Here is a 26,359-nt window from a genome sequence, read left to right as displayed (position 1 = left end):
GATCTCTCGCATTGCACAATACTAGATCTAAAGTAGCGTGTTCCCCAGTTGGTCCCTCAACATACTGTTCTCGATGCACGTTCCAGGAATTTGTTCTCAACAGCATTATTGCTCATTAGATTTACCAAGTCTATATTTGGATTAAAGACTCCCATTATCAATGTATTACACTTGTTACATGCACCTCTAATTTCCTGATTTATATATCACCGCTATAAACAATCCCTACAAATGTTTGATCCCCTTGCTGTTTCTTAGCTCCACCCAATCTGATTCTACATCTTGTTCTTCCGCTCTATGATCCACTCTCACTAATGGACTGATCTCATCCCTTATTATCAGCTCGACCCCACCACCTTTTCCTTTTTGCCTGACCTTCTTAAATCTTTGGCTATTTAGTCTGTTATACAAATGTCTCTTTAAGAAAGGTTTGGTATTACCACATGACTTGGAGCACAGCTTCAGTGTAATTTGTGGGTGGAGCTGGGCTGTGGCTGTCAGGTGAGAGGGTTTTTTAGTGTTTGGGTTTCAGTTTTGTTTTAATGCTTTGGACTGCAGAAGAGAAGCAGTGGTTCCCTGTTTTTATTTTCGAGCTATTCCAGGGAACTGAAAGCACATTGGGTGTGGAAAACTGCCCTGGCAACTTTAAAGATAGAGTTTCTTTCCGGAAGGAGTTTTGAATCTGTTGGTTGGAACTGGATCAGAATCTCAGGGAAAGGACCAGTCCCATTGAAGTGAGATTACAGTGTGCTGGGCCACACCCTTAAAAGGAGTTTTGGTTCATTGGATTTTGTATTGAATTGGAACAGTTACTAAGGGGGATTCATTAAGAGTTGTATACATAGATTACTGTAGATATTGTGTTTTCTTTATGTTTGTAATTGATAACAAATTCTTGCTGTGTTTTATATATATTAACTACACTCATAATAAACTTTGTTTTGAATGCAGCGACTAGGAAGTCTGATGAATCACAGCTGAAGTGAAGGCTCTTGTCCTCATCCTTGCCAAATTCAACATAAAAGTTGTGGGTCAGGTGAACTTTGGAGTTTCTAAGCCCTGGCCCATAACAAGTCCCAAGCCTTGGTCACCCTGCAGCCATGTCCATATGGTGATTATATCAAACTGTTTGCTTCTATTTGTACCATCAATTCATCTACTTCGTTGTGAATGGAATCAGAAAGTATGCATTCAGAAAGAGTACCTTTAATTCTGCCCTTTTAACATTATTCCATGTTTTAACTCTATTTAATGCTGGCCTATGGTTCTGCTGCCTTCCACTTTTCTTTACTACTTTGTACTTCTCATCATCAGCTTTGTTTTTCTCCTATTTGAATTCCCTCTCTTGGTCCCATCCTCCTGACACGATAGTTGAAACATTCAGCAACAGCATTAGTCAATCTCCCCCCCCGTAACCCATCCTCCTTGTATAGGTCCCACCTGCCCCAGAACTGGTTCCAATACCACAGAAATCTAAAGGCCTCCCTCCTGCACCATTTCTCTGGAAATGTGTTCATTCCCTCAATTCTCCTGTTTCTGTACTCCTGAGATTACTGCCTTTCAATCTCTTTCCTAACTTCCTGTAATCTGGTTTAGGACAGCCTCCCTCTTTCTACCTATGTCGTTGGTACCAATGTGGACTCTGACCTCTCGCTGTTCACCCTTCCCTAAAACAATGCCCCGCAGTTGCTTAGTTACCTCCCTGACCGTGGCACAGGTAGGCAACATACCATCCTGGAGTCACATTTGTGACCACAGAAACTTCTGTCTGTTCCCATAACTATTGAATTGGCAACTACTTTTACCCTTTCCACCTGTGCAGCTGTGGTATCATGGACTTAGTTCTTGCTGCACTCCTGTGAGGAACCATCACTCTCACCAGAATCCAAATGGAAAACCAGTTAGTGAAACTCGGGGAACCCCTCAACCTACCTGGTAATCCTACAGTGTCTGGCGGTCACCCATTCCCTTTAGGCATGGTCTCTCTTAACCAGCAGTATAACCACCTCCTAAATGCGCTAACCACATTTTCATAGTTTTCCCCCTCTACAAAGATTTATGCTGAACTTTTGCTGTGTGCTGGTCATGGCCAGGCATCCTACCCAATGTATTCCACTATAGGAAACAATCGGAGTGATTCTTCCACATCAATTTACAAAAGTGAAAACACGATAGAGAAGATGAGTTTGAAGTGCAGGATTTTATTGAATTGGCTCAGCAGTTGTATTCATACAGAACACTGTGGGAAGGCATTCATTTAACCTGTGGTTAGGCATTTAGCAGCAAATCAGTGAGAAACTGATGGCAAGCAGCTTAGGAGCAGAGGTATCTTTCAATTAGTGGGATGAAAGATTCCCCTCTGGTGCCACTGCATATCTCGAATACGTCTGACAGACTGGATCTGAGGCTGCTGGGCTCCAAATTCATTTACATCCTTGTACTCTCTCTTCTCAAGCAGGTACTGGTAACCTCTGTAGCCTGGGTACTGGTATCCAACCCATCTGAAATAAAGAGAAAACAGGAACTACTGAAAGAGGAACACTACAAATCTCATCCTCTCATGCCCCAGATCTCAGCAGGGACAGCAGCTGCTACAGCTGGCCCCACAGCCCTCAGTGAGAGAAAGACATCAAGGCATCATCTTCTTGACCACTCCTGCCGAACATGTGTATGTATGGACATCATGTGAAACAGAATTGGGTTGAATTGTTGAACACTCAGTTGACATTCACTGTCCAGGTTAGACATGAAAAATAATCAGTTGGGTGAAATGGAATTGGAAATAAATTACTCTTTCCTCCCAGGTCAAAATACTCCCTATAGATTAGAAAAATACGAAGAAGTACATCAATGAGCAGGTCAACCAAAGCACAGAATTCTTTGGCATTTAAAAGGACATCTATAGACTGTACCACTGATTTCACCAATGGGTGGAAGGTGTAAATGAGCTGCCAGCATGGCTGAGTGGTAGCACTGTATTCGCTGATTCAGAAAATAGAAAGTTCAAATTTCACCCAGAAACTGAAGCTGACTCTCGGCTGACACCTTTAATTACAGCACTATTGGAGATAATTCAAACTTGGTCTACCCCTCAGGGAGGACTCTTGAACCATCAATATGCTGTCTGTGGAAGCTTACTGTGCACAAATTGTCTGATGCGCTCCCCGCAGTGGCACACAAGGGATTATTTCATTACTTTTGAGAAGTCAAGAATAATGTTATTTAAAATCAATTTATGTCTTTTAATTGGCCATTTTGGGGAGGAAAAATGAAATAAAAAAACATGAAGAGGAAACTTTTTTTTCATTCATTAAGGAATTGGGGTGAGGGGGATACATTTCCATGGGGTCTCCACTCTCTCTCAGTAACCCAAATGGAAACCCTGAGAAATGGCATAAATGATTCTGCTAACCTCCTATCAAAAGACCCATGTGGGAATTTCAGATGATTCCAGATAACGGTGATTAGATTGGTATTGTTAGTGTGTGTATTATCAGAGCTGGGTTACAGAGTTTATGGTAATTTAAGATTGTGTTTGGATCTCTCTTATACTGAGGACTGCATTTTATGCTTAAAACAGTCTGGGGAATACAGCTGAAACTGGGAGTAGCTGGAATTTTCCAATCAGCCCAGACCTTCAAGGTCATAAATATAATTGTTTGTTTTTTGTGTAGTTCTCACCTTCTGGTAGATAAGGAATAGCTTTAACCGTTTTCCTAAATGTACTTAGACAGGCAGCTTATTAGTGAAGACTGTATCTCTACTATAGAGACAACAAGTTTCTGGAATGCTGTGCCTCTGGGAGATAATGTAAACTCAGGGTAAAGTTCATAGGAGGTTACTAATGTAATGGCCTGGAGCCGAGGGTATAATAATCAGGCCATTGTAATTGGAAGTTGTGGAAATTGAGAGTTGGTCTACCTGCTACTGAGCTCACCGACTGTAACATAAGGCTTCCCATAGACTATGTATCATTGTGTGTGTTGTTGGTCAGTATCTAAATATCTTAAGCAAAAGACTCCATTTAAAACTATAATTTCTAGCGTAGAAACAACAGCTTCAACTTTGACAATCCAGCATTTCTAAGTTTGCTCAGATCTATGGACATAGTGCTTTACTCTCCTGACATCAACGTTTCTGAACATGGAAAAGACCTCACAAAATTGGACTTAAATTTTTTTTCTTGTATCTTTAGGGGTGCCACCTGCCTAGTTTTGAACTGGATAGTTTGTGCTTCGAGTGGGAAATCTCAAATCAAATCCAAAGTATTTTTTAAGTAGAATAGAGATCTATGTCTACTTTTGTGTTTTATGACATGGAGTTATTAAGGTTATGGGGGCATAGGAACAGGAGTAGACCAATTAACTCCACAAACCATGCAGTGAGATGGTAGCTGATCTCTGACCTAATCTATAATCTGCCTTTCCCCAATATTCCTTAATACATTTTGGTTAATAAAAATCTAACAATCTTAGATTTATAATTAACAATTGATCTATCATCAAGGAAGAAATAGCGAGGCATCTGGATAGAAATTGTCCCATTGGGCAGACGCAGCATGGGTTCATAAAGGGCAGGTCGTGCCTATCTAATTTAGTGGAATTTTTTGAGGACATTACCAGTGCAGTAGATAACGAGGAGCCAAAGGATGTGGTATATCTGGATTTCCAGAAAGCCTTTGACAAGGTGCCACACAAAAGGTTGCTGCATGAGATAATGCATGGCATTAAGGGTAAAGTAGTAGCATGGATAGAGGATTGGTTAATTAATAGAAAGCAAAGAGTGGGGATTAATGGGTGTTTCTCTGGTTGGCAATCAGTAGCTAGTGGTGTCCCTCAGGGATTACTGTTGGGCCCACAATTGTTCACAATTTACATCGATGATTTGGAGTTGGGGACCAAGGGCAATGTGTCCAAGTTTGCAGATGACACTAAGATGAGTGGTAAAGCAAAAAGTGCAGAGGATACTGGAAATATGCAGAGGGATTTGGATAGGTTAAGTGAATGGGCTAGGGTCTGGCAGATGGAATACAATGTTGACAAATGTGAGGTTATCCATTTTGGTAGGAATAATAGCAAACGGGATTATTATTTAAATGATAAAATATTAAAGCATGCCGCTGTGCAGAGAGACCTGGGTGTGCTCGTGCATGAGTCGCAAAAAGTTGGTTTACAGGTGCAACAGGTGATTAAGAAGGAGAATGGAATTTTGTCCTTCATTGCTAGAGGGATGGAGTTTAAGACTAGGGAGGTTATGCTGCAATCATATAAGGTGTTAGTGAGGCCACATCTGGAGTATTGTGTTCAGTTTTGGTCTCCTTACTTGAGAAAGGACGTACTGGCACTGGAGGGTGTGCTGAGGAGATTCACTAGGTTAATTCCAGAGCTGAAGGGGTTGGATTACGAGGAGAGGTTGAGTAGACTGGGACTGTACTCATTAGAATTTAGAAGGATGAGGGGGGATCTTATAGAAACATTTAAAATTATGAAGGGAATAGATAGGATAGATGTGGGCAGGTTGTTTCCACTGGCGGGTGAAAGCAGAACTAGAGGGCATAGCCTCAAAATAAGGGGAAGTAGATTTAGGACTGAGTTTAGGAGGAACTTCTTCACCCAAACGGTTGTGAATCTATGGAATATCTTGCCCAGTGAAGCAGTTGAGGCTCCTCATTAAATGTTTTTTTAAGATAAAGATAGATAGTTTTTTGAAGAATAAAGGGATTAAAGGTTATGGTGTTCAGGCCGGAAAGTGGAGCTGAATCCACAAAAGATCAGCCATGATCTCATTGAATGGCGGAGCAGGCTCGAGGGGCCAGATGGCCTATTCCTGCTCCTAGTTCTTATGTTCTAGCATCAGTTTCTGTTTGTGGAAGAGGGTTCCAAACTTCTACAACCGTTTGTCTTTCCTTTGAAGACCTGGCTCTGACTTTTAGACCATGCCTCCAACTAGTGACTGACAGCTTTCAGAGAACATTCAGCAACAGCAATGCATAAGTCATTATGTTATACTCTAGCCTTCACCTATCTGGATTGGCAACTGGGAAAAGCTGGCAACCCGATTCACATTAGCATACCTACTACCAAAATGCCAAAGGAATTGGGGCATCAGCAAGACCATGCCCTGCATTGAGAAGACAATGCAGTTAGCAAAAAGGCAAAGGCACTCATTGTTGACCTTGAAGAAATGCCTACAAAGATCTAGCAATCTCTGTGGCATGGATTTTATCTTTCCTAACGTTAGCTTAAATATGGTGCAAGTCAGGGGAATGTCGAGCAACCATTTGCATTGAAGTATTCCCACAGACAGCAATCAGGAAGTAAAATGTATTGATTATCCTTCAATTTTAACAAACTTTTACAGAACAAGATTAATAATTGGGATATATGCATTTCAAGCTGAGTAGTCAATAACAAAGTTTTATGATGTATTTTGTCATATTAAAATTTGTGATTTAAAAAAAAATCAAAATGGAAAAATGTTGGCTTTACATAAACCTAAAATTAATATTTCAGGGCCAGAGAGGTTCTTCATCAGGAGTTATCACTTAGTACACCAGTCACATCATATTAATAAGGAGTGAGTTTTTGGGGGCTGTTTCTAACAGCAATATTGCTTCATAAAGGGAGATCTTCACATTTCAGTGATTTCTAATTGACTGCAGGCTGTGGGAACTTCAACAGGAAACCCGATGGAGATGCATAGGATAATTCACTTTTGGGTTTCTGTGATTAACTGCTCATGTGAATTTCAGACGTTACTGTCATTTTCAGAGAAATTAACATGACGAACTGGCATTACCACAAAATTAAGGTCAATCATTCAATTACTCAAAGGAGTAATTTCCTAATGCACTGGTGGCTCTTCTCAAACGTACCATTGGAAAATTGCTCTCAATAAGTGGAGTCAAAAGATGTTCCTACAATAGTTTTTCCAGAAGTTGAACCCCAGTACTCACGTTCCATTCAGAACACGAATGGATGACACTTTTTCCTGGTATCCATGAGCATGGAAACTTGGTACATCGTCATCTATAATTTCTATTTTCTTTCCAGTAAAGTTAGGGTTTTCGTAGAGTACAATCTTGTGTTCTTGTCCGTCCTGTAGATGTAATGACACAAAGGTTAAGTTAATTTCAAAATAGGGGTAATTAAAAATTGATCTTTTACTGGCCACCCTTTGATTTTTTACTTCCAATTTCCTCCCTGTTTTTCTCCCCCTCTGACAGTTGGGGAGTGTAATGTGATTGCCACCAGCTTTCCACCACCTCACGTAAGTGACCTCTCCTCATCTGGGAGACTGAACACTAAACATCTGGAGGCTGTTTGACTATGGAGGTATCAGTCAAGTTCAACACCATCCCCATCCATCGTCCACATGTATAGTGTTAATGGGATCGATGATAAAAGGGAACCCTAATTCCTTCCTTTTCTATGTTTAATCATTAAACAATTGATAGAATTTGACTGCTGCCTGGGTAAGATTGCAGACTAATGATGGAAGCTAGGACCTTCCTGATCTGCATTAGCATCGGACAAGGACGTGTTTTTACCATCTAGGCAATCAGGCATTTTAAATATTGGTCAGAGTTGCAATGTTTGTCACATCTGCTTGCCCACTTTACTAGTGATTAAAATGAGTGTAATGTCTAGGTCTCTAACGACTAAGATTTGCTGTATCTGTCTCCCGACAATGAGAAGGGCAAACACAAGAAAAACCGTCTGGTGCAAAGTCCCAATTCCTGCTTCATGGATGTCAAGTGCCCTGATTGTTACAAAATCACTGTGCGTTCAGCCGCACACACACTGTAGGACTGTGTGTGGGATGCTCTACTATAGTCTGCCAGCTCACCGGAGGAAAAGCCAGCTTAACAAAAGGCTGTTCCTTCAGAAGAAAGTAGCACTAAAAATGAAATTGGCATTTGAGGGTGGGCGAGACTCCACACAGCCGGGCATCGAGAGTCTGACTGAAGGATACTGATTCTCTTCCTTGGGATCTGGGTGGCAGCATGGGAGAGATAGAGCTGGGAAAGGACGCCATACAACAGTGTCCCGAAGCCTTGCCCACCTGGTTCATAGAAAGCTTTTTTTACTCTCTGGCTGGTATTGAAGTATCTGTTATAATTAAATGAGAATGTTAAAACAAAATTCCTGTTTTGACTATATTTTCATGACCATTAAATTGGCATTGGCGGATAAAATGTCACAAGGAACTATTTACCAGTAAACCAGAAATCCCTGTATGCAAATAGTGAGAAGGACTTTAAACCCTAGCTTCCTCAATAATAAGGAACTTTATATAGATGTAACACAGGATTTCTTCCTAGCCCACCATCTACAATCGCAAAGTGAAGTGTTCACATTTTGGGGAAATAATAACTGGCGGAGTAGGCTGAGAGGGGCCGAGTGGCCTCCTCTTGCTCCCAATTTGTATGTTCTTCCACTGGAGAAGTCCTGAAGAAAAACCTGCAATGTTCCAGTGCCCAATAAGCAGAATCTCCATAGAGGTAGAAGAATAATCACAAGATACACATATTAATCATTATCCAACGAAATAATGAACAAAATCTCCAAACTGTGGTACATTTAAAATATTGGCCGTTTTAAAATCTGACCCATGGGAGGGAGTTACTCTGACCCCCGCACTATAAGGAATCACCAACATTTTCTCTCTAATTGCAATCAGTACATGCTCATTACCGTTGCCTACAGAGGTATGCAACCTTCAGGTTTCCTATTTCCTATTTTTAGAAAGATTTCCATCACTCCCCTGCAGTGCTGATTCATGCTGAGTTCCAAAAAAAGATTTTTTATGTTTCACTTGAGCCACCATTCTTCTTTCATGGGCTTTGATGGTGTGTGTTGACAGCTTCAAATGTATGCCTGAAACTCCACATATGTACATCACAACCTTGGATCAGTGAATTAATTAGAATCAACCCCCGCCTTCCCATTCTGATTGTCCTCCTTCCTGAGCCAGAGATGGACAATTGTAGCACCTCAGTCGCTGCCTCGGTTCAGATCAGCGAACTGAGCTTAGTCAGGTGTTGAACCTGCATGGCTTCCTTATCTAGAAGACCGGGTACTACACCATATTTCTGTTGGTCTGATTCTATTTGGTTGGATTTAGTTAGGTTTTAGCTCGGCAGTCAATGCCAACATACCAGTTTCACAGGTTTGAAGGAAGCAAGGCTATCACTCTTGCGGCTGTTTGTCCAAGTATCCCAACGGGGATATTCTCCTTTCTCAAATACAAATTGTTCACCCTTGCAGCCTGCCTGCTCAAAGCCAACCCATCTGTAAATAAAACAAAGCAGATTTGGTGTCAGTCATTAATGGGTGTTATGCACCTTGTAACAATAATGTGGCACAGTGGTTAGCACTGCTGTCTCACAGTGGCAGGGACCCGAGTTCAATTCTAGCCTTGGGTGACTGTATGGAGCTTACACTTTCTCCCCAGCGTCTGCCTGGGTTTCCTCCGGGTGCTCCAGTCCAAAGATGTGCCGGTTAGGTGGAATTATGGGGTTGTGGGGATAGGGTGGGGGAGTGGGCCTAGGTAGGGTGCTCTTTTGGAGGGTCGGTGCAGACTTGATGGGTGAATGGCCTTCTTCTACACTGTATGGATTCTATGCATTGCCAGCATTATACTTCAATTTTCTTAAATGTGGAAATTTGACATCTTGTTCTTATGGCCTGAGATTAGAGCAAATTTTCTGTGGCATCCTTTCCTGAAGGTGCTGACTCATGTCGAGGTGCAATTTCATGAGCGCCCAAGGATTTCTACTTACTGAAGTTGGATGTTCAATTTTGAGGGTGCAACATGTGATTGCCCAACTTATCCTTACCTTCTGCCCCACATACACGCATTGCAGAAGCGGTCGCTAGGTCATCACCAGCTCCTTGACTCATCGACATTGAAGCTATTTGACGTACCTAGCTAAACACAGAACAGCGGCCTTCCTGGACTGTATCCCTCAGTACAATGACATAATTACTTCACCAGGTAGCCTACTTACCCGCTTAACCAGAAGGATTTCACACATGTCTCTTTACTTTACAAACATGTTCCTAAGAAGGTGGATTGGAGACCAGCTCCCCATTACTCTCTGCAATTGGTCTCAGGGAGAATGAGACCATGCTAGGGCTAATGAGCAGTGACACCCAGAAATTTGATTAAAGTCTTCTTCTTGCTATCTGTTCTTCGGACCCCATGCTCTTCCCTCATTGACTTCTCACCTGCTTCCATTTATAAGACATTTTATTTCATAGATTCATGCATACCCTACTGTGCAGAAGGAGGCCATTCGGCCCATCGAGTCTGCACTGATCCTCCAAAAGAGCACTCTACCTGTGCCCACTCTTTTTCCACCCAGTCTCTTTCCTTTCATTTACCTGTTTTTACTTAAACGACCTTCATTGTTGTTTGCAGTTATCTTCCCTCCGAGTCTTCCGATTCACCCATATTTTTCTTTATAATGTTCCTATAATTACTCAGGTACTGAATTAACATAGATTCAGAGAATTCCTACAGTGCAGAAGGAGGCCATTGGGCCATCAGACTGCACGGCCCCCGGAAAGAGCACCCCACTTATGTCCATGCCTCCACCCAATCCCCCTCCCTAACCTTTTGGATACTAAGGGGCAATGTAACATGGTCAGTCCACCAAACCTGCACATCTTTGGACTGTGGGAGGAGATCGGAGCACCTGGAGGAAACCCACGCAGACACAGGGAGAAAGTGCAAACGCCACAAAGACAGTCACCCGAGGCTAGAATTTAACACAAGACTCTGGAGCTGTGAGGCAGCAGTGCTAACCACTATGCCACCTTGACACCCATTATGCCACGATTAGACCAATTATCTTTTTTTAGTCAGGTTTTTCCAATTCTATCCATATATTTTTGAACAGTCTAACTGAAGTACAGTTCAGTCTGAGAACCTATTTTGTTGAAAAATCTCTTAACTTTGCTTCGGATTTTCACCTTTCAATCCCCTTTGACAATTCATTTCTGACTCCTTTCCTCCATTCCTCCTGACTTCTCTCCATTTGTAGGGATAAGCTATCGATCAATATCCACTATAAACCCACTGAGTCCTACAGCTACCTCGGCCACACTTCCTTACTCTGTGCTTCCTGAAGATCTTTATACATTCTTCTGGTTTCCCATTCTCCTTTGCATCTGTTTTGACGATATACTTTCCACACCAGTGCTTTTGCTAGGTTTTCCTCTATCTGCAACTGAGGAATTCCCCTCTTTATGGTTGATGGGACCGTCATTGAATTTCCTGCACTTCTACTGTCACCACTCCCTCTTCCTCCAAGAACCATGAAATGATTCTGCTTGTCATCACCTTCCACCTCACCGTTCAATGGATCAGCCTCTGCTACTTCCAGCATCTACAATATGACACCATCAAATACCCTCCCTTCTCATTGTCTAAGGTATGCAACATTCGTGATGATTTACTGATGATTCTTTCAGTTTATTTCACTGTTCACCCCAGCCCAATGCCGGCATTTCCACATCATGAAGAACAAAGTCTTTTATTTAAAATAAATTTTTAGAGTACCCAATTAATTTTCTTTTCCAATTAAGGGGCAATTTAGCGTGGCCAATCCACCTAACCAGCACATCATTGGGTTGTGGGGGGTGAAACCCATGCAAACATGGGGAGAATGTGCAAACTCCACATAAGGGGCAGCAGGGTAGCATGGGGGGCAGCAGGGTAGCATTGGGGCAGCAGGGTAGCATGGTGGTTAGCATAAATGCTTCACAGCTCCAGGGTCCCAGGTTCGATTCCCGGCTGGGTCACTGTCTGTGTGGAGTCTGCACGTCCTCCCCCTGTGTGCGTGGGTTTCCTCCGGGTGCTCCGGTTTCCTCCCACAGTCCAAAGATGTGCGGGTTAGGTGGATTGGCCATGCTAAAATTGCCCGTAGTGTCCTAATAAAAGTAAGGCTAAGGGGGGGGGGGTTGTTGGGTTATGGGTATAGGGTGGATACGTGGGTTTGAGTAGGCTCGGCACAACATTGAGGGCCGAAGGGCCTGTTCTGTGCTGTACTGTTCTATGTTCTATGTTCCACACGGACAGTGACCCAGGTCCGGGATTCGAACCCAGGTCCTCAGTGCCGTAGTTCCTGTGCTAGCCAATGTGCCACGTGCCACCCCGTACATGGCATGTCTGATTCATAGTTACCTAGTATATTTGTTCATTTGACCACAAATTCTGTTGACTTTCCTGCAATCTTTCAAATGAAGCATAACATCCACCAGTGGGGCTGAATGGCTTGTTACTGTGGTTTAAAGTTTATATCATTCGATGTAATACTTACGGTCCAGTGTGCACCACAAGGGAGCCAACTTTCCCCAATCCAGTCTCCTTCAAGTTGGGACAAGGGCCACTAACCTCATGGAAGCGTCCCTGGAAATTCTCCTGCTCATACAGGGTCATCTACAACAATGTGATAAAGTCTGATTCAGGCAAGTCATTTCATTATTTTAAATAAGTATGGAGAAACCAATTCAAATACATTTTTAGATTGGAAAGCATATAGCTGAGGGTATCAAACAATTAACCTTGTATAAACAGGGCAGGGTGGCAGACACAGCATTTATGGATGGAATAGGCCAACGTGAAGGAAGAAAGAAGAAATGAATAGACAAACCTTAAGGGCAACTGTGGAGGTGGGATGTTGCTTGGGAGTTGGGTTTTGTTCAGATGCCATTGTTGCCGGAGGGGAGGGGAGGGTATTTGTGTTTCTGCCAAACAAAACAGACAAAAAGGATTGAATGGATTATATTTGTCTGATCATTACTGAAGCAAACTGCAACGGCCTGGTTTTGTGGTTGTAACGAGAGCACAACTTTCAGCATTCTCCATTATTACTCTGTGAAACTGACAACAACTTCTGACATCTGCCTATGTGTAGTCAAATCCAGAAATCCACAATTTCTGTTTTTGATTTCCTGCTCCTCCGTTGGCTGTGTCATTGAAGTTTCTGCAGATGGAAATCAGTCAGTAATCACTGAATTGATGCAAAATTCCACTTTTGCCTTATTTTACTCATGCAAAGAAAACAAATCATGCCTTGTTGGATGGGGTGTAACTTGGTTTTTAAATGGCATGCTGAATCATATTTACTCCTGAACAACTTGTCTAGCCCTGAAAAACAACTTTGTTATTTGTGGAATGCCTTTCTCATTTCCATGATAAAAAATATACTATATTAAAATTATTTTTAATATTTTATCTTCTACATTAATCCCATATGTATGTTCCAATCCTTATTTAAATTCAATTTTCAGTGAATGAAGAGCCTGCTTATTATTCTGAGAATTCTTTAACATGACTGGCTGATAAGCTCATTGAACAGCATCACTGCTGCCGGATACCTGTGTTGACCCAGAACTAGCACCCGCACACAGCAGTTGAATGAGCCTTACTGTCAGGATCTTTCATTGACACAATTAAAACGTGAGCTATTACATTTGATTTTGTTCAAAGTAAATAACGTGAATTGACCCTCCCCAAAATACAAGGCAAGCAATTGCAGGAGGTAATTCAACATGCAGCTGTTCCTCATGACTTCTGCCACTTGCTATCACTGAGGTCATTTGTTAATATTGAGAACAAGTGGAATTTTCAGCTTTCGAGAACAGATTTTTTGGTGCATTTCAAATGGTCAATTTCATTAGAGTCAGACAATGGTCTAAAGCCACAATTGCTCACAATATTCCAAGAGATACTGTAATGGGGTAACTATAAACTATTGAAAAATCTTGTTAATAAACTGCTATTTATTTCTCAATAATCTTCCAACAATAATGCCACAGTGGCTATTTCTTCAGTGTCAATATTATCACTCAGGGAGGAACGTCTACAGTTACTTGATACATTGACAATTGATTTTGGCATTAAAGTTTCCAAAATGGTAAAAAGAAGTGAATCATTTAGACATTAATAATATATTCATGTGGTACAAATGCCTCAAGCCTCTATCCCAATGTTCATGATGTTACTTAAATTCCTTGATTCACTGCAATTTTTTTTTTCTTGGGTGAATTGCATATTTCTAGCAAATGTTCGACTTTCTTTATTGATTAATCCTGCCATGTAGTCACTCCTGAGTATCTGTGATTCTTTATATAAACCATCACCATGCCATGGTTAGATTCCAGACTCTTATGAGTTATCTTACAAATATGAATCATATACATGGTGTGGAATGGTGGCACAGTAGTTAGAACTGCTGCCACACGCCGCCAAGGACCCGGGTTCGATCCCGGCCCGGGCCACTATCCGTGTGGAGTTTTCACATTCTCTCATGTCTGCATGGATGTGCAGAGTAGGTGAATTGGCCACGCTAAATAGCCCCCTAATTGTAAATTTTTTAAAAATAATAATAATAAAGAACCATAGACATGGTATCCATTATTATTCTTGTAATAATGATCTAATTTTGATAATTGATCTAAGGGACTTTTCACGGTAACTTCATTGCAGTGTTAATGTAAACCTACTTGTGACAATAAAGATTTTTATTATTTATTAATTTATTCTTCAGTGTAGAAATTCTGTTTAAACGTGTAAGACAAGGCCATCAAAAGACCATTACTAACTTAGTTTCTCCAACTCTAGGGCTGTTTAAACCTTGCTTTCCAGCAGTCAACAAGCAGGTAGTAAATGTCTCCCATGGAAATTGCCCACGAAGATCACGCTATCTTTCCATGGGTTCTGATTATAATCTGCTCATCTGAACAAGCGGGAGAGACAGCCACCGAAGGCCTTCTATAAATATAAATAGTTCCGGTTCTGATTATGTCATTGGGCCTGCCTGAAAATTTAACTGAGGCCTGTGGGGGAAATTCATTGTGGTTGCCCTGCCAGGCAAACCTAAAAAGTAGAGTAGCCGGCTATAGCAGGTCCTGAAAAGATAAATGGTTTTCCTTTTGTTTTAGCTCCCTGGTGGGGCCAGGAGGAATGGAATACATGCCTGGTAGGGCCAGGAGGAATTGAACGTGTCCTCCACATCAGACAAGGAAACTTAGGCCTTCCTTGCTCCAGCCTCGGTGCCTCTCACCTGCTGACCATCCGGCCCCATCAAACCATGTAACTGAATGAGGAGACCATTCATTTGTGTCCCTCCTGCCCCCTTCAATTCCTCCCTGCAGGCCAGCTGTCACTTACTGTCACCAATATTTTTATGACTAAAATTAAAATGTTCAAAAAATGAAAAGCATGATATCTATTTAATGCCTTGATTTTCTCTTGAATTGGTTGCAACAGCATCCTGGAGACTCGTTTTATATTCCTGGAGTCTACAAGGCAACCTTCGCGGATTAACTGCTCCATTTGGACAGTTCTGATGTAGGTGCGACCCAGCTGTTAAATACCCTCAGGCTGCTGAAGTCCAAATGGTTTTCTTTACGCCCAGGTCTCTTCCCGCACAACACTCGACTCGAGTTAAAATCAGCAATCATGTCTCATTTGAAGAATATATTGTGTTTCATCTTATACAACATTAAAAATAAGTACTTTATCTCAGCTTATACATGCAATTATTGGCTTAATTTTTTATCTTGTTAGCAAAACAACGTATTGCATGCTTAAAACCCTGTACACATATCCAGTCACTGATCTGTACCTTTTAGTTAACTACATCCAGACATCTTACTAGATAACAATTGCAGAACATCTATTTCCTCAAGTAACCCTCAATGGACAAATATACAATAGTAGACAGACACCAAACAAGAGAACATAACTAGCTGTATTAAATTATTTGAATTCTAGTTATTTTACGAAAGTGCATGATTACTTTGCAGATGTAAAAGCTCTTACCAGTATCCAGTCGTGTCAGTGCAGGATAACGGTCTGTCAGAGAATTTATACTGAACTCACACAGAACCATGCCAAAAACTATTTGTTAAATGGTTACAGGGGGCATGTGGATAGATGGATTGGGATTAATGCTAAATAAAGCTTCGCTTTTACTGACGTGCAGAGAGCATTGTTTTGCTGAACACAAGACGGGTAGAATTATTTCATTAGCTTTCAAATTCACCGGGTGCCCACATTGTTTGGGTTTAGAGCAGAGAGATTTGAAGAGTGCCTACATCAGCTCTCCCAGTGCCAGCAGCTGCGAGCATGACCCTGCAGACAAAGCACACATCAGCCCTACTCCAGTGGTTTCCGAGCCAGAATCCTGGTCCCCAGTATTAACCAGAACTTTACCGTAGATTTGGAAAAGGCTGGAAATGAGAGTTGCCGACCAAGTTAAGCATAAGTGGAAGTTGCTGAATATGGTGGAGGAAAGCATGGATACTTTTGCCTGGATTTCCCCAAGTGGGGTTAAATCACTTGACTAAAGATATCACACTGCAGTTACTGGTGCAACATAACATCAATTGCCACTAGTTCAGATACAGCCCATCATCTTGATTGTATTCCTTTTAATCTTTTCGCGTCTGTTCTGAATGTATTGGGAATGTACGTTTTCTCTTTTTTGACATAGTTTATGTTTGTATACAGGAACAGGGTTGTTATTTTGTACAAATAAATCCAGGTGGAACACCTTTAAAATGCTTCCAGATGCTTTTTAAATCTTGCTGCAACCCATCCACTGAGTAGCCCCCTGACCTGATTGGCATCCGTAAGCCTGAATACCAGAGGTGGGGCAGCTCTGAGTTTCCTGGATCTGCGCTGCTGATGTACTCTGGGTAATTAGAGCGAGATATGTGAGGTACAGGAACAGCTGTGATCACTTTATCGAAGCAGAAATGGGGAATTGGTGAGCTTGAAGAGTCTGGGAACTTTACATTGAGATTTCTGTCACTTGGAAATGTTCTTATAAACTTGGTTTTGCAGATGGTTAGATTGCAGAGCTTGGGGCAGGGGAAGACGGGGCAGAATGAAGCTAATGGAAAGGTGGCCTAGCTTTACCTGCTTAATTTTCTCTGACAAGTGTAACGAAGGGAGACATTTCCCCAGGTTTTCCTCCTCCACCTCACACTGAGGCATCACACCCTGAACCATTGAACCATAGAATTCCTACAATGCAGAAGGAAGCCATTTGGCCCATCAAATCTGCACCAGTCCTCTTGAAAGAGCGCCCTGTCTAGGCCCACTCCCTGCCCTATCCCCATCGCCCCATAATCCCACCAAACCTGCGCATCTTTGGACACTAAGGGGCAATTTAGTATGGCCAATCCACCCATCCTGCCACGTGCTGTTTTGCTCCTCTCCTGTAGAAGATCAGGCAGAAAAGAAGGTAGAAGTTCAGAATGATTAATTTTGCCTTTCTGGATTAAAAGAGAGAAATGGGATAGAAAGCTATGCCTGTGCTTCATGAAGGTGCCAGGGCAACAGTGGAGATGTTCAGTCAGTAACCTGCAAACTGCCACCAACCTTGCCAAGAGCTGAGTAAATGACCACCAGCAACGTAACCCTCTTCTTGAAAGACCTCAGAGTTTGAAGGTAACAATGTTTATTTTTCTTCAACTGCTTAGCTCTGTGAAATTTCTTGCCTTGTCAGAACCTCCCTTCTCTCTATTACAGCAGATGCAACATACATTTTTTTTCTTCCTCCCATATCAATGCTCAAGGTCTCAAACACATTCTCCATCAGCAGTTCTTTAAAAAAACTTCTTGCAATCGAGTATTCATATTTACTGCTTAGTGTGGCTCGGTCCTTATCACTGAGGCCAAATGCAGATTGGGTGAATGTTTTGTCTAAACCTCTGTTTTATCCACAACATGAGCTTGACCTCCCTGCAGCCTGTCATGTCCATCTACTGCTCCCACTCTAATTCTATTTTTTGGTGCTCCTTGGCCTCCTGTCCCTACACTACTCTGATCATGTTCAATCTAAATTTTAGCAACAGTGGAAGTCATTTTCTGAATATACGCAAATGACATGGAACTTTGCCTTTTATTGGGAAATCATGGGAAATTGCCTCTGCTATCGATGACAAAGGGGAGGGCTCCTCTGCTACCGGCTCATATTGGAAAACTCATATTTCATATGAGTATCTCATATTCTTCCTTGACGTTCGCCAGCCCTCAGATCTGAATATTGAATTTAGCGACCTTAAACATTGGCTGCCTTCTGGATTTTTCTGTTAGATTAATAATAATAATAATAATAATAATCGCTTATTGTCACAAGTAGGCTTCAATGAAGTTACTGTGAAAAGCCACCTAGTCACCACATTCCAGCGCCTGTTCGGGGAGGCTGGTACGGGAATTGAACCCGTGCTGCTGGCATTGCGCTGCATTACAAGCCAGCTATTTAGCCCACTGTGCTAAACCAGCCCCATTACTGTTAATAATAATGATAATCTTTATTATTGCCACAAGTAGGCTCACAGTACGCAGCAATGAAGTTACTGTTCAAATCCCCTAGTCGCCACACTCCGGCGCCTGTTCGGGTAAACTGAGGGAGAATTCAGAATGTCCAATGCACCTAACAGCACGACTTTCGGGACTGGTGGGAGGAAACCGGAGCATCCGGAGGATAACCCACTCAAACACGGGGAGAACATGCAGACTCCGCACAGTCAGTGACCCAAGTGGGAATTGAACCTGGGCCGGGATTCTCCCCTACCCGGCTGGGCGGGGGGTCCCGGCGTGATGGAGTGGCGTGAACCACTCCGGCGTCGGGCCGCCCCAAAGGTGCGGAAGTCTCTGCACCTTTAGTGGGCCAAGCCCTAACATTGAGGGGCTAGGCCCGCGCCGGAGTGGTTGGCGCTCCGTCTACTGGCGGGAACGGTCTTTGGCGCCACGCCAGCCGGGACCGAAGGGACTTCGCCGGCCGGGGAGGGGGTCACTTCCGCCTCTGCCATGGTGAAGACTATGGCGAAGGCGGAAGGAAAAGAGTGCCCCCACGGCACAGGCCCGCACGCTGATCAGTGGGCCCCGATCGCGGGCCAGGCCACCGTGGGGGCACCCCTGGGGACAGATCACCCCGCGCCCCCCCCAGGACCCCGGAGCCCGCCCGCACCGCCTGGTCCCGCCGGTAAGGATGGTGGTTTGATCCATGCCGGCGGGACCGGCATGACAGCGGCGGGACTTCGGCCCATCGTGGGCCGGAGAATCGCCGGGGGGGGGGGGCCCGCCAACCGGCACGGCGCGATTCCCGCCCCCGCCGAATCTCCGATGCCGGAGACTTTGGGACACAGCGGGGGCGGGATTGACGCCGGCTGCCGCCCATTCTCCGACCCGGAGGGGGGTCGGAGAAGCCCACCCCTGGGATCATGGCGTTGTGAAACAACAGTGCTAACCACTGTGTCACCCATACATCACGTTTCCTTATAAAGCTGCTTGATTCAACACTAAATCTATCTAATGCCTTTTCGCAGATTGACAAATATGAGTTTTGTACATCCACTTTTCACCTCTTTCCAGTTTCATTTTATTTATTGATGTGGAGATGCCAGCGTTGGACTGGGGTGAGCACAGTAAGAAGTCTTACAACACCAGGTTAAAGTCCAACAGGTTTGTTTCAAACACAAGCTTTCGGAGCACTGCTCCTTCCTCCGGGGAATGGAGAGGTATGTTCCAGAAACATTTATACAGACAAAGTCAGAGATGCTGGACAATGCTTGGAATGCGAGCATTTGCAGGTAATCAAATCGTTACAGATCCAGGGAGAGGGATAATCACAGGTTAAAGAGGTGTGAATTGTCTCAAGCCAGAACAGTTGGTGGAATTTTGCAAGTCCAGGCCAGATGGTGGGGGATGAATGTAATGCGATTTTATTTAGTGGCTGATGATCCCATTTGTTGCTATTATGTTTGTCTGTACGCTTGACTTTCAATCTCCACTTCTTCATTGTAGTTTTAAAAAACTATATTGAGCTGGATTCGCCGCAGTCCCGCGCTGAAATCACGTTTGGCACGGGGGCGGAGAATCCACTTTTACGTGAGAATCGGGCACGGCGCCGTTCCCGCGTGATTTACGTGACGCAGCTGGGAGGCCATTGTCAGAGGTCCTCCCAGCGATGCTCTGGTCCCGACTGCCTGAATTCCCGATGGCCTGGTTCTAACCACGTATGGCCGGTTGGGATTCTCGCATGGCGTCTGCGGACTCAGTCCACGGCCGCCCTGGTGGGGGGCAGGGGATCAAGTGCCAGTGGGGGGCCTTATGAGTGGCCATGGCATGATCAGTCGTGTTAGATGGATTGGCACGAGGCAGATCATTGGGACCATGTTTGTTGGTCCAGGTCCGCCGGCTGAGTCCGCCATCACGTTTGGCTCGGCCGCTGGGGGCCGCCGCCCTGCGCATGCGCGGACTTGTAACAGGAAGTGCCCGTATCTGCAGCTAAAGCTGTGGGAAGCACTCCGGGGACTTGCTAGTCCCCTGCAGGTAGGTTGATAGCTCTTAATTTTTTTAAGGAAAGTCTGGCATGTAACGCCAGCCTTTTTAAGCCGGTGTGAGGATATAGCCCCATTTTTGGAAAATCCAGCCCAAGGTATTCCGAACTCAAACGAGGTTGGATTACAAAAACCATCACAAACACAATAGTTATGGGGCAGCACGACGGCGCAGTGGTTAGCACTGCTGCCTCACAGCACCCAGGTCCCAGGTTCGATCCCGGCCCACGTCACTATCCGTATGGAGTTTTCACATTCTCCCCGTGTCTGCCTGGGTCTCGCCCCCACAACCAAACCCCGCATTTGTCCAGGTTAAATTCCATCTGACATTTCTCTGCCCATTTGCAGCCTATTTATATCCTGTTGTATTCTCTGACAATCTTTGTCATTATCTGCAACTCCTGCAATCTTAGTATCATCCGCAAACTTGTTAATCAGACCTGCTACATTTTCTTCCAAATCATTTGTATATATTGCAAAGAGCAGAGGTCCCAGAACTGATCCCTGCGGAACACCACTAGTTACAGACTTCCATTAGGAAAAACACCCATCTACAGCTACTCTCTGTCTTCTATGGCCAAGCGAGTTCTGGATTCATCCAGCTAGTTCACCCCTGATCACTAAGATGAGTGGTAAAGCAAAAAGTGCAGAGGATACTGGAAGTCTGCAGAGGGATTTGGATAGGTTAAGTGAATGGGCTAGGGTCTGGCAGATGGAATACAATGTTGACAAATGTGAGGTTATCCATTTTGGTAGGAATAACAGCAAACAGGATTATTATTTAAACGATAAAATATTAAAGCATGCCGCTGTTCAGAGAGACTTGGGTGTGCTAGTGCATGAGTCACAGAAGGTTGGTTTACAAGTGCAACAGGTGATTAAGAAGGCAAATGGAATTTTGTCCTTCATTGCTAGAGGGATGGAGTTTAAGACTAGGGAGGTTATGTTGCAATTGTATAAGGTGTTAGTGCGGCCACACCTGGAGTATTGTGTTCAGTTTTGGTCTCCTTACTTGAGAAAGGACGTACTGGCGCTGGAGGGTGTGCAGAGGAGATTCACTAGGTTAACCCCAGAGCTGAAGGGGTTGGATTATGAGGAGAGGTTGAGTAGACTGGGACTGTACTCATTGGAATTTAGAAGGATGAGGGGGGATCTTATAGAAACATTTAAAATTATGAAGGGAATAGATAGGATAGATGCGGTCAGGTTGTTTCCACTGGCGGGTGACAGCAGAACTAGGGGACATAGCCTCAAAATAAAGGGAAGTAGATTTAGAACTGAGTTTAGGAGGAACTTCTTCACCCAAAGGGTTGTGAATCTATGGAATTCCTTGCCCAGTGAAGCAGTTGAGGCTCCTTCATTACATGTTTTTAAGGTAAAAATAGATAGTTTTTTGAAGAATAAAGGGATTAAGGGTTATGGTGTTCGGGCCAAAAGATCAGCCATGATCTAATTGAATGGCGGAGCAGGCTCGAGGGGCCAGATGGCCTACTCCTGCTCCTAGTTCTTATGTTCTTATGTTCTTATGATCCCATGTGATCTAATCTTTTGCACCCAGCCTGCCATGAGTGACCTCATTTACTAAAGTTCATGCAGCGACCATCCACAGCCCTTCCCTCGTCAATCATTTCTGTCACCCCCTCAACACATTCAATCAAATTTATGAGTCATGACCTCCCTCATACAAAACCATGCTGTCTGTTGCTAATAAGACCATTCAAATGTGCATGGATCCTGGCCGGGATTCTCCAAAATGTCCCCACGCCCGCTGGAAAATGGGCCAGAGTGATTCTCTGGTTTTAAGAGGGATAGCAGGGCCCCGGCACGCGACACGCAGCTTCTGCTGCCGATACGGGGCCCTGCACTTCTGCGCATGTGCGCGGTGGCCAGCCGTGGGTCCACGCATGCGCGTGGCGGCTGTTTTTGCACCGACCCTCGTGCAACATGATGGAGCCACACAGCGGGCCAGCACAGAGGAGATAGACCCACTCCCCCGAATCGCGCGTGTGCACCCGCCAATCGGTAGGCCCCAATCGCGGGCCTGTCTGTTGTGGAGGACCCACCCAGAGTCTGATCTTCCCCCACCCCCCCCCCCCCCCCCCCCACACCAGAATGGCCACCGCGGACGCGAGACCGAGTTCCCGCCGGGTGGAACCAGGCGGAACTTGGCGGGAACCCGACTGGTCGATCGCGGAGAATCATCGCGGGGGCCTCTTTCAATGGCCCCACACCGGCACTGCATTAACCGCTTGTGTGTGGCTGGGGTCTATTCTCCGGTCTGCGGAGAATCGTGTTTCGTCGCTGCGTGTCTGAGACCCCATTCTCCACCCCCATGCCAAGTGCGATTTTGGCACGGAGGCTCGGAGTATCCCTTATCTCAGTGATAAGGACCGTTATAGCGGCTGGCGTGGAGGGAAAGAGTTCCCCCACGGCACAGGCCTGCCCGCGGATTGGTGGGTCCCGATCGAGGCCAGGCCACCATGGGAGCACCCCCAGGAGAATTCCGCACATTTGGGGCGGCACGATGCCGGAATGGTTCACACCACTCCAACATGCCGTGACCCCCCGCCCCGCCAGGTCTGGGAGAATCCCGGCCCTGTTTAGGTACCTTCAGACTTGAAATTATGTGCGCAAGGACTTTCCATCTTTTCCCCTAATACCATCGTGCGGAATTCTCCGACCTTTAGGGGCCAAGCCCTCACATTGAGGGGCTAGGCCCGCGCCGGAGTGGTTCCCACTCCACCGGCTGGCATGAACGACCTTTGCCGCCACGCCAGCCGGGGCCGAAAGGAGTTCGCCGGCCGGTGTAAGTCTGCGCATGCGCCGGAGCGTCAGCAGCTGCTGACGTCATACCGGCGCATGCGCAGGGGAGGGGGTCTCTTCCGCCTCCACCATGGCGAAGGCCATGGCGGAGGTGGAAGAAAAAGAGTGCTCCCACGGCATAGGCCCACCCGCCGATCGGTGGGTCCCGATCGCGGGCCAGGCCACCATGGCGACACCCCCCGGGGTCAGATCACCCCGCGCCCCCCACAGGACTCCGGAGCCCGCCCGCGCTGCCAATCCTGCCGGTCAGGTAGGTGGTTTAATCCACGCCGGCGGGAGAGGCCTGTCAGCGGCAGGACTTTGGCCCATCGCGGGCTGGAGAATCGCCGCGGTGGGCCCACTGACCGGCGCGGGGGGTCCGCCGACTGCCGTGGCGCGGTTCCCGCCCTGGCCGAATCTCGGGGGGGCGGAGAATTCGGGACATGGTGGGGGCGGGATTGACGCCGGCCCCAGGTGATTCTCCGACCCCCCAGGTTTGTCCCAGAGAGTCAAAACTTTTTTTTAAAAAAATATTTTATTGAGGCATTTATATTATAAATTTTAACAGAATTAGCAACCACACACTAAACATCAAAACCCAGCTAACATGACTTATATATGATGTGGAGATGCCGGCGTTGGACTGGGGTGAGCACAGTAAGAAGTCTTACAACACCAGGTTAAAGTCCAACAGGTTTGTTTCAAACACGAGCTTTCGGAGCACGGCTCCTTCTTCACCTGAGGAAGGAGCTGTGCTCCGAAAGCTCGTGTTTGAAACAAACCTGTTGGACTTTAACCTGGTGTTGTAAGACTTCTTACCATGACTTATATAAACAGCTCCCCAACCACAATTCCCCACCAACTTTCCCCCTCACCATACCCAACTCCCCATGCCTCCCCTTTTTAAGAACCCCCCCCCCCCCCCCCCCCCCCCCCCACCCCCCACACTGCTGACAGCTTAATTTTTCCCAAAGAAATCGATAAATGGCTGCCACCTCCGGGCAAACCCGAGGATCGATCCCCTCAGGGCGACCTTGGTCTTCTCAAGCCTGAGAAACCCAGCCAAGTCACTGACCCACACCCCTGACTTCTGGGTCCACGAGTCTCTCCATGCTATCAAGATCCGTCTCCGGGCTACCAGGGAGGCAAAGGCCAAGACATCGGCCATTCTGGCTCCCTGGACTCCTGGGTCTTCCGACGCTCCATAAATTGCCACCTCTGGACTCGGTGCCACCCTTACCTTCAGTACCTCCGACATGACGTCAGCAAACACCTGCCAGAATCCCCTGAGCTTCGGACATGCCTAAAACATATGGACATGATTCGCAGGCCCACCTGCACACCGCCCATACCTATCCTCCACCCCTTCAAAGAGCCTGCTCATTCAGGCCACAGTCATATATACCCTGTGGACCACCTTAAATTGTATAAGGCTAAGCCTGGCACACCACGAGGATGCATTGACTCGCCTCACGGCCTCCTCCCATAACCCAGCTTCCAACTCCCAACCCAACTCTTCCTCCCACTTCCGCTTCACCTCCCCTATCGGGGCTCCCCAGAGAGTCGAAACTTTACCGACAGTCCCTCCAGACTAGCAAACTGTCCTTCCATGATCGAGTCCCCAAATCTCTCAAGACCCTTCCTTTCCCATGACCTAAACGTCGCATCTCAACTTGATGGCACAAAGAGATGGCTAACACAAACAGGGGCCAATATTGACGTGGATATAAGCTTAAAATGCTGCCTAAATTGCTTCCATATCCGAAGGGTAGACACCATCACCGGGTTCGACAAATATCTCGCTGGGGAAAACGACAACTGGGCTGTAGCCAATGCAATTAAGCTGGAGCCCCTACATCAACCCGCCTCCATCTGTACCCTATGGAGCTCGGATCACTGAGCTATCCCAACACCTTTTCAATATTGACCGCCCAATAGTAAAAAAGCAAATTTGTCAAGTCTAGACCCTCCGACTGCTTATCCCTCTGAAGAACTACTCTACGTATCCTTGGGGTCTTCCCTGCCCACAGAGAAGGAGCCAAAGCTGTTCAGTCACTTCATTATTTCATCCATAGTAGTGACTGATCCATAATATAAAGCAGCAGGTCATCCATATGGAAGGATACCCTGTGCTTCCCCCCCCCCCCCCCCCCCCCCCGCCTTCTTATCCCCCTCCACTTTCCAGGGAATCTCAGTGCAATAGCCAAAGGTTCAATCGCTAGGGCAAACAGGAGTGGAGACAACGGGCATCCCTGTCTAGTACCACTGTTCAATAAAAAGTACCCCGACCTCAAGGTATGAGTATGCACACTTGCCGTGGGGGTATTATACAAAACCTGGACCAAGGAAATGAACCCTTGCCCCAGAACATCAAAGAGGAATGCTTTCTCAGAATCTACAGACGCGATCACCTCGGGCATGAAAGAGGGGGAAAGTATCTCATTCAGCAAACTATGTATATTGGCTGACAACTGACGACCCTTAACAAAGCCTGTCTGGTCTTCACCTCCTGAAGGCAGGCCTCCAAACACAAAGTTGACACCTTGGCAAGTAATTTGACGTCAACATTCAATAACGATATGGGTCGACGTGACTCACATTCTGAGGGCTCTTTATCCTTCTTTAATACAAGAGAAATAGAGGCCTGCAAGAAGCTTGGCGAGCAGAGACCCCGGGACAATGAGTCATTAAACATGTCCACCATCAGCCTGGGGGAGTTAGAGGGGAAGTTTGGGCTCCCCCCGGGGAACATGTTTAGGTATATGCAGGTTAGGGCGTTTGCCAGGCAGCAGGTGGAGGGGTTCCCTCTGCTGCCCTCACGTGGGGTACGGGACGGGTGCTCTCGGGGGTGTGGGTTGGAGGAGGGTGGATTTTGGACGTATATCGCGTAATGCAGGAGGTAGACGAGGCCTCGGTGGAGGAGCTGAAGGGTAAATGGGCAGAGGAGCTGGGTGGGGAGATTGAGGAGGGGACATGGGCGCATGCCCTGGAAAGGGTGAATTCCTCCTCTTCCTGTGCGAGGCTTAGCCTCATACAGTTCAAGGTGCTGCATAGGGCCCACATGACTGGGACGAGGATGAGTAGGTTTTTCGGGGGCGAAGACAGGTATGCTAGGTGCTCGGGGTGCCCAGCGAACCACGCCCATATGTTCTGGGCATGCCCAGCGCTGGGGGAGTTTTGGAAGGGGG

At 45.6% G+C, this 26,359-nt stretch overlaps 1 protein-coding gene and 1 pseudogene across 2 annotated transcripts; one reads left to right on the top strand and one right to left on the bottom strand.

Annotated features, from left to right (window-relative positions):
• Positions 1-2,181: 2,181 nt before the first annotated feature.
• On the bottom strand, positions 2,182-17,429 carry LOC119953766 (beta-crystallin B2-like). 2 transcript variants are annotated; one of them, XM_038778455.1, is made up of 6 exons: positions 17,404-17,429; positions 12,662-12,755; positions 12,329-12,447; positions 9,161-9,293; positions 6,956-7,098; positions 2,182-2,501 (listed from the first exon to the last, which is right to left on the bottom strand). In XM_038778455.1, the coding sequence occupies exons 2-6, from the start codon at positions 12,719-12,721 to the stop codon at positions 2,333-2,335; spliced, it is 624 nt and encodes a 207-aa protein (XP_038634383.1). In that variant the 5' UTR covers positions 12,722-12,755; positions 17,404-17,429; the 3' UTR covers positions 2,182-2,332. The 2 variants fall into 2 exon arrangements, with proteins under 2 accessions (XP_038634383.1, XP_038634321.1); XM_038778393.1 differs by lacking the exon at positions 17,404-17,429 and adding an exon at positions 15,838-16,118.
• On the top strand, positions 7,329-7,902 carry LOC119977030 (annotated as a pseudogene).
• Positions 17,430-26,359: the final 8,930 nt, after the last annotated feature.

The sequence above is a fragment of the Scyliorhinus canicula genome, chromosome 1 (genome assembly GCF_902713615.1).
Source record: "Scyliorhinus canicula chromosome 1, sScyCan1.1, whole genome shotgun sequence".
Taxonomy (NCBI): domain Eukaryota; kingdom Metazoa; phylum Chordata; class Chondrichthyes; order Carcharhiniformes; family Scyliorhinidae; genus Scyliorhinus; species Scyliorhinus canicula.
This window is presented reverse-complemented; position numbering and strand designations above follow the sequence as displayed.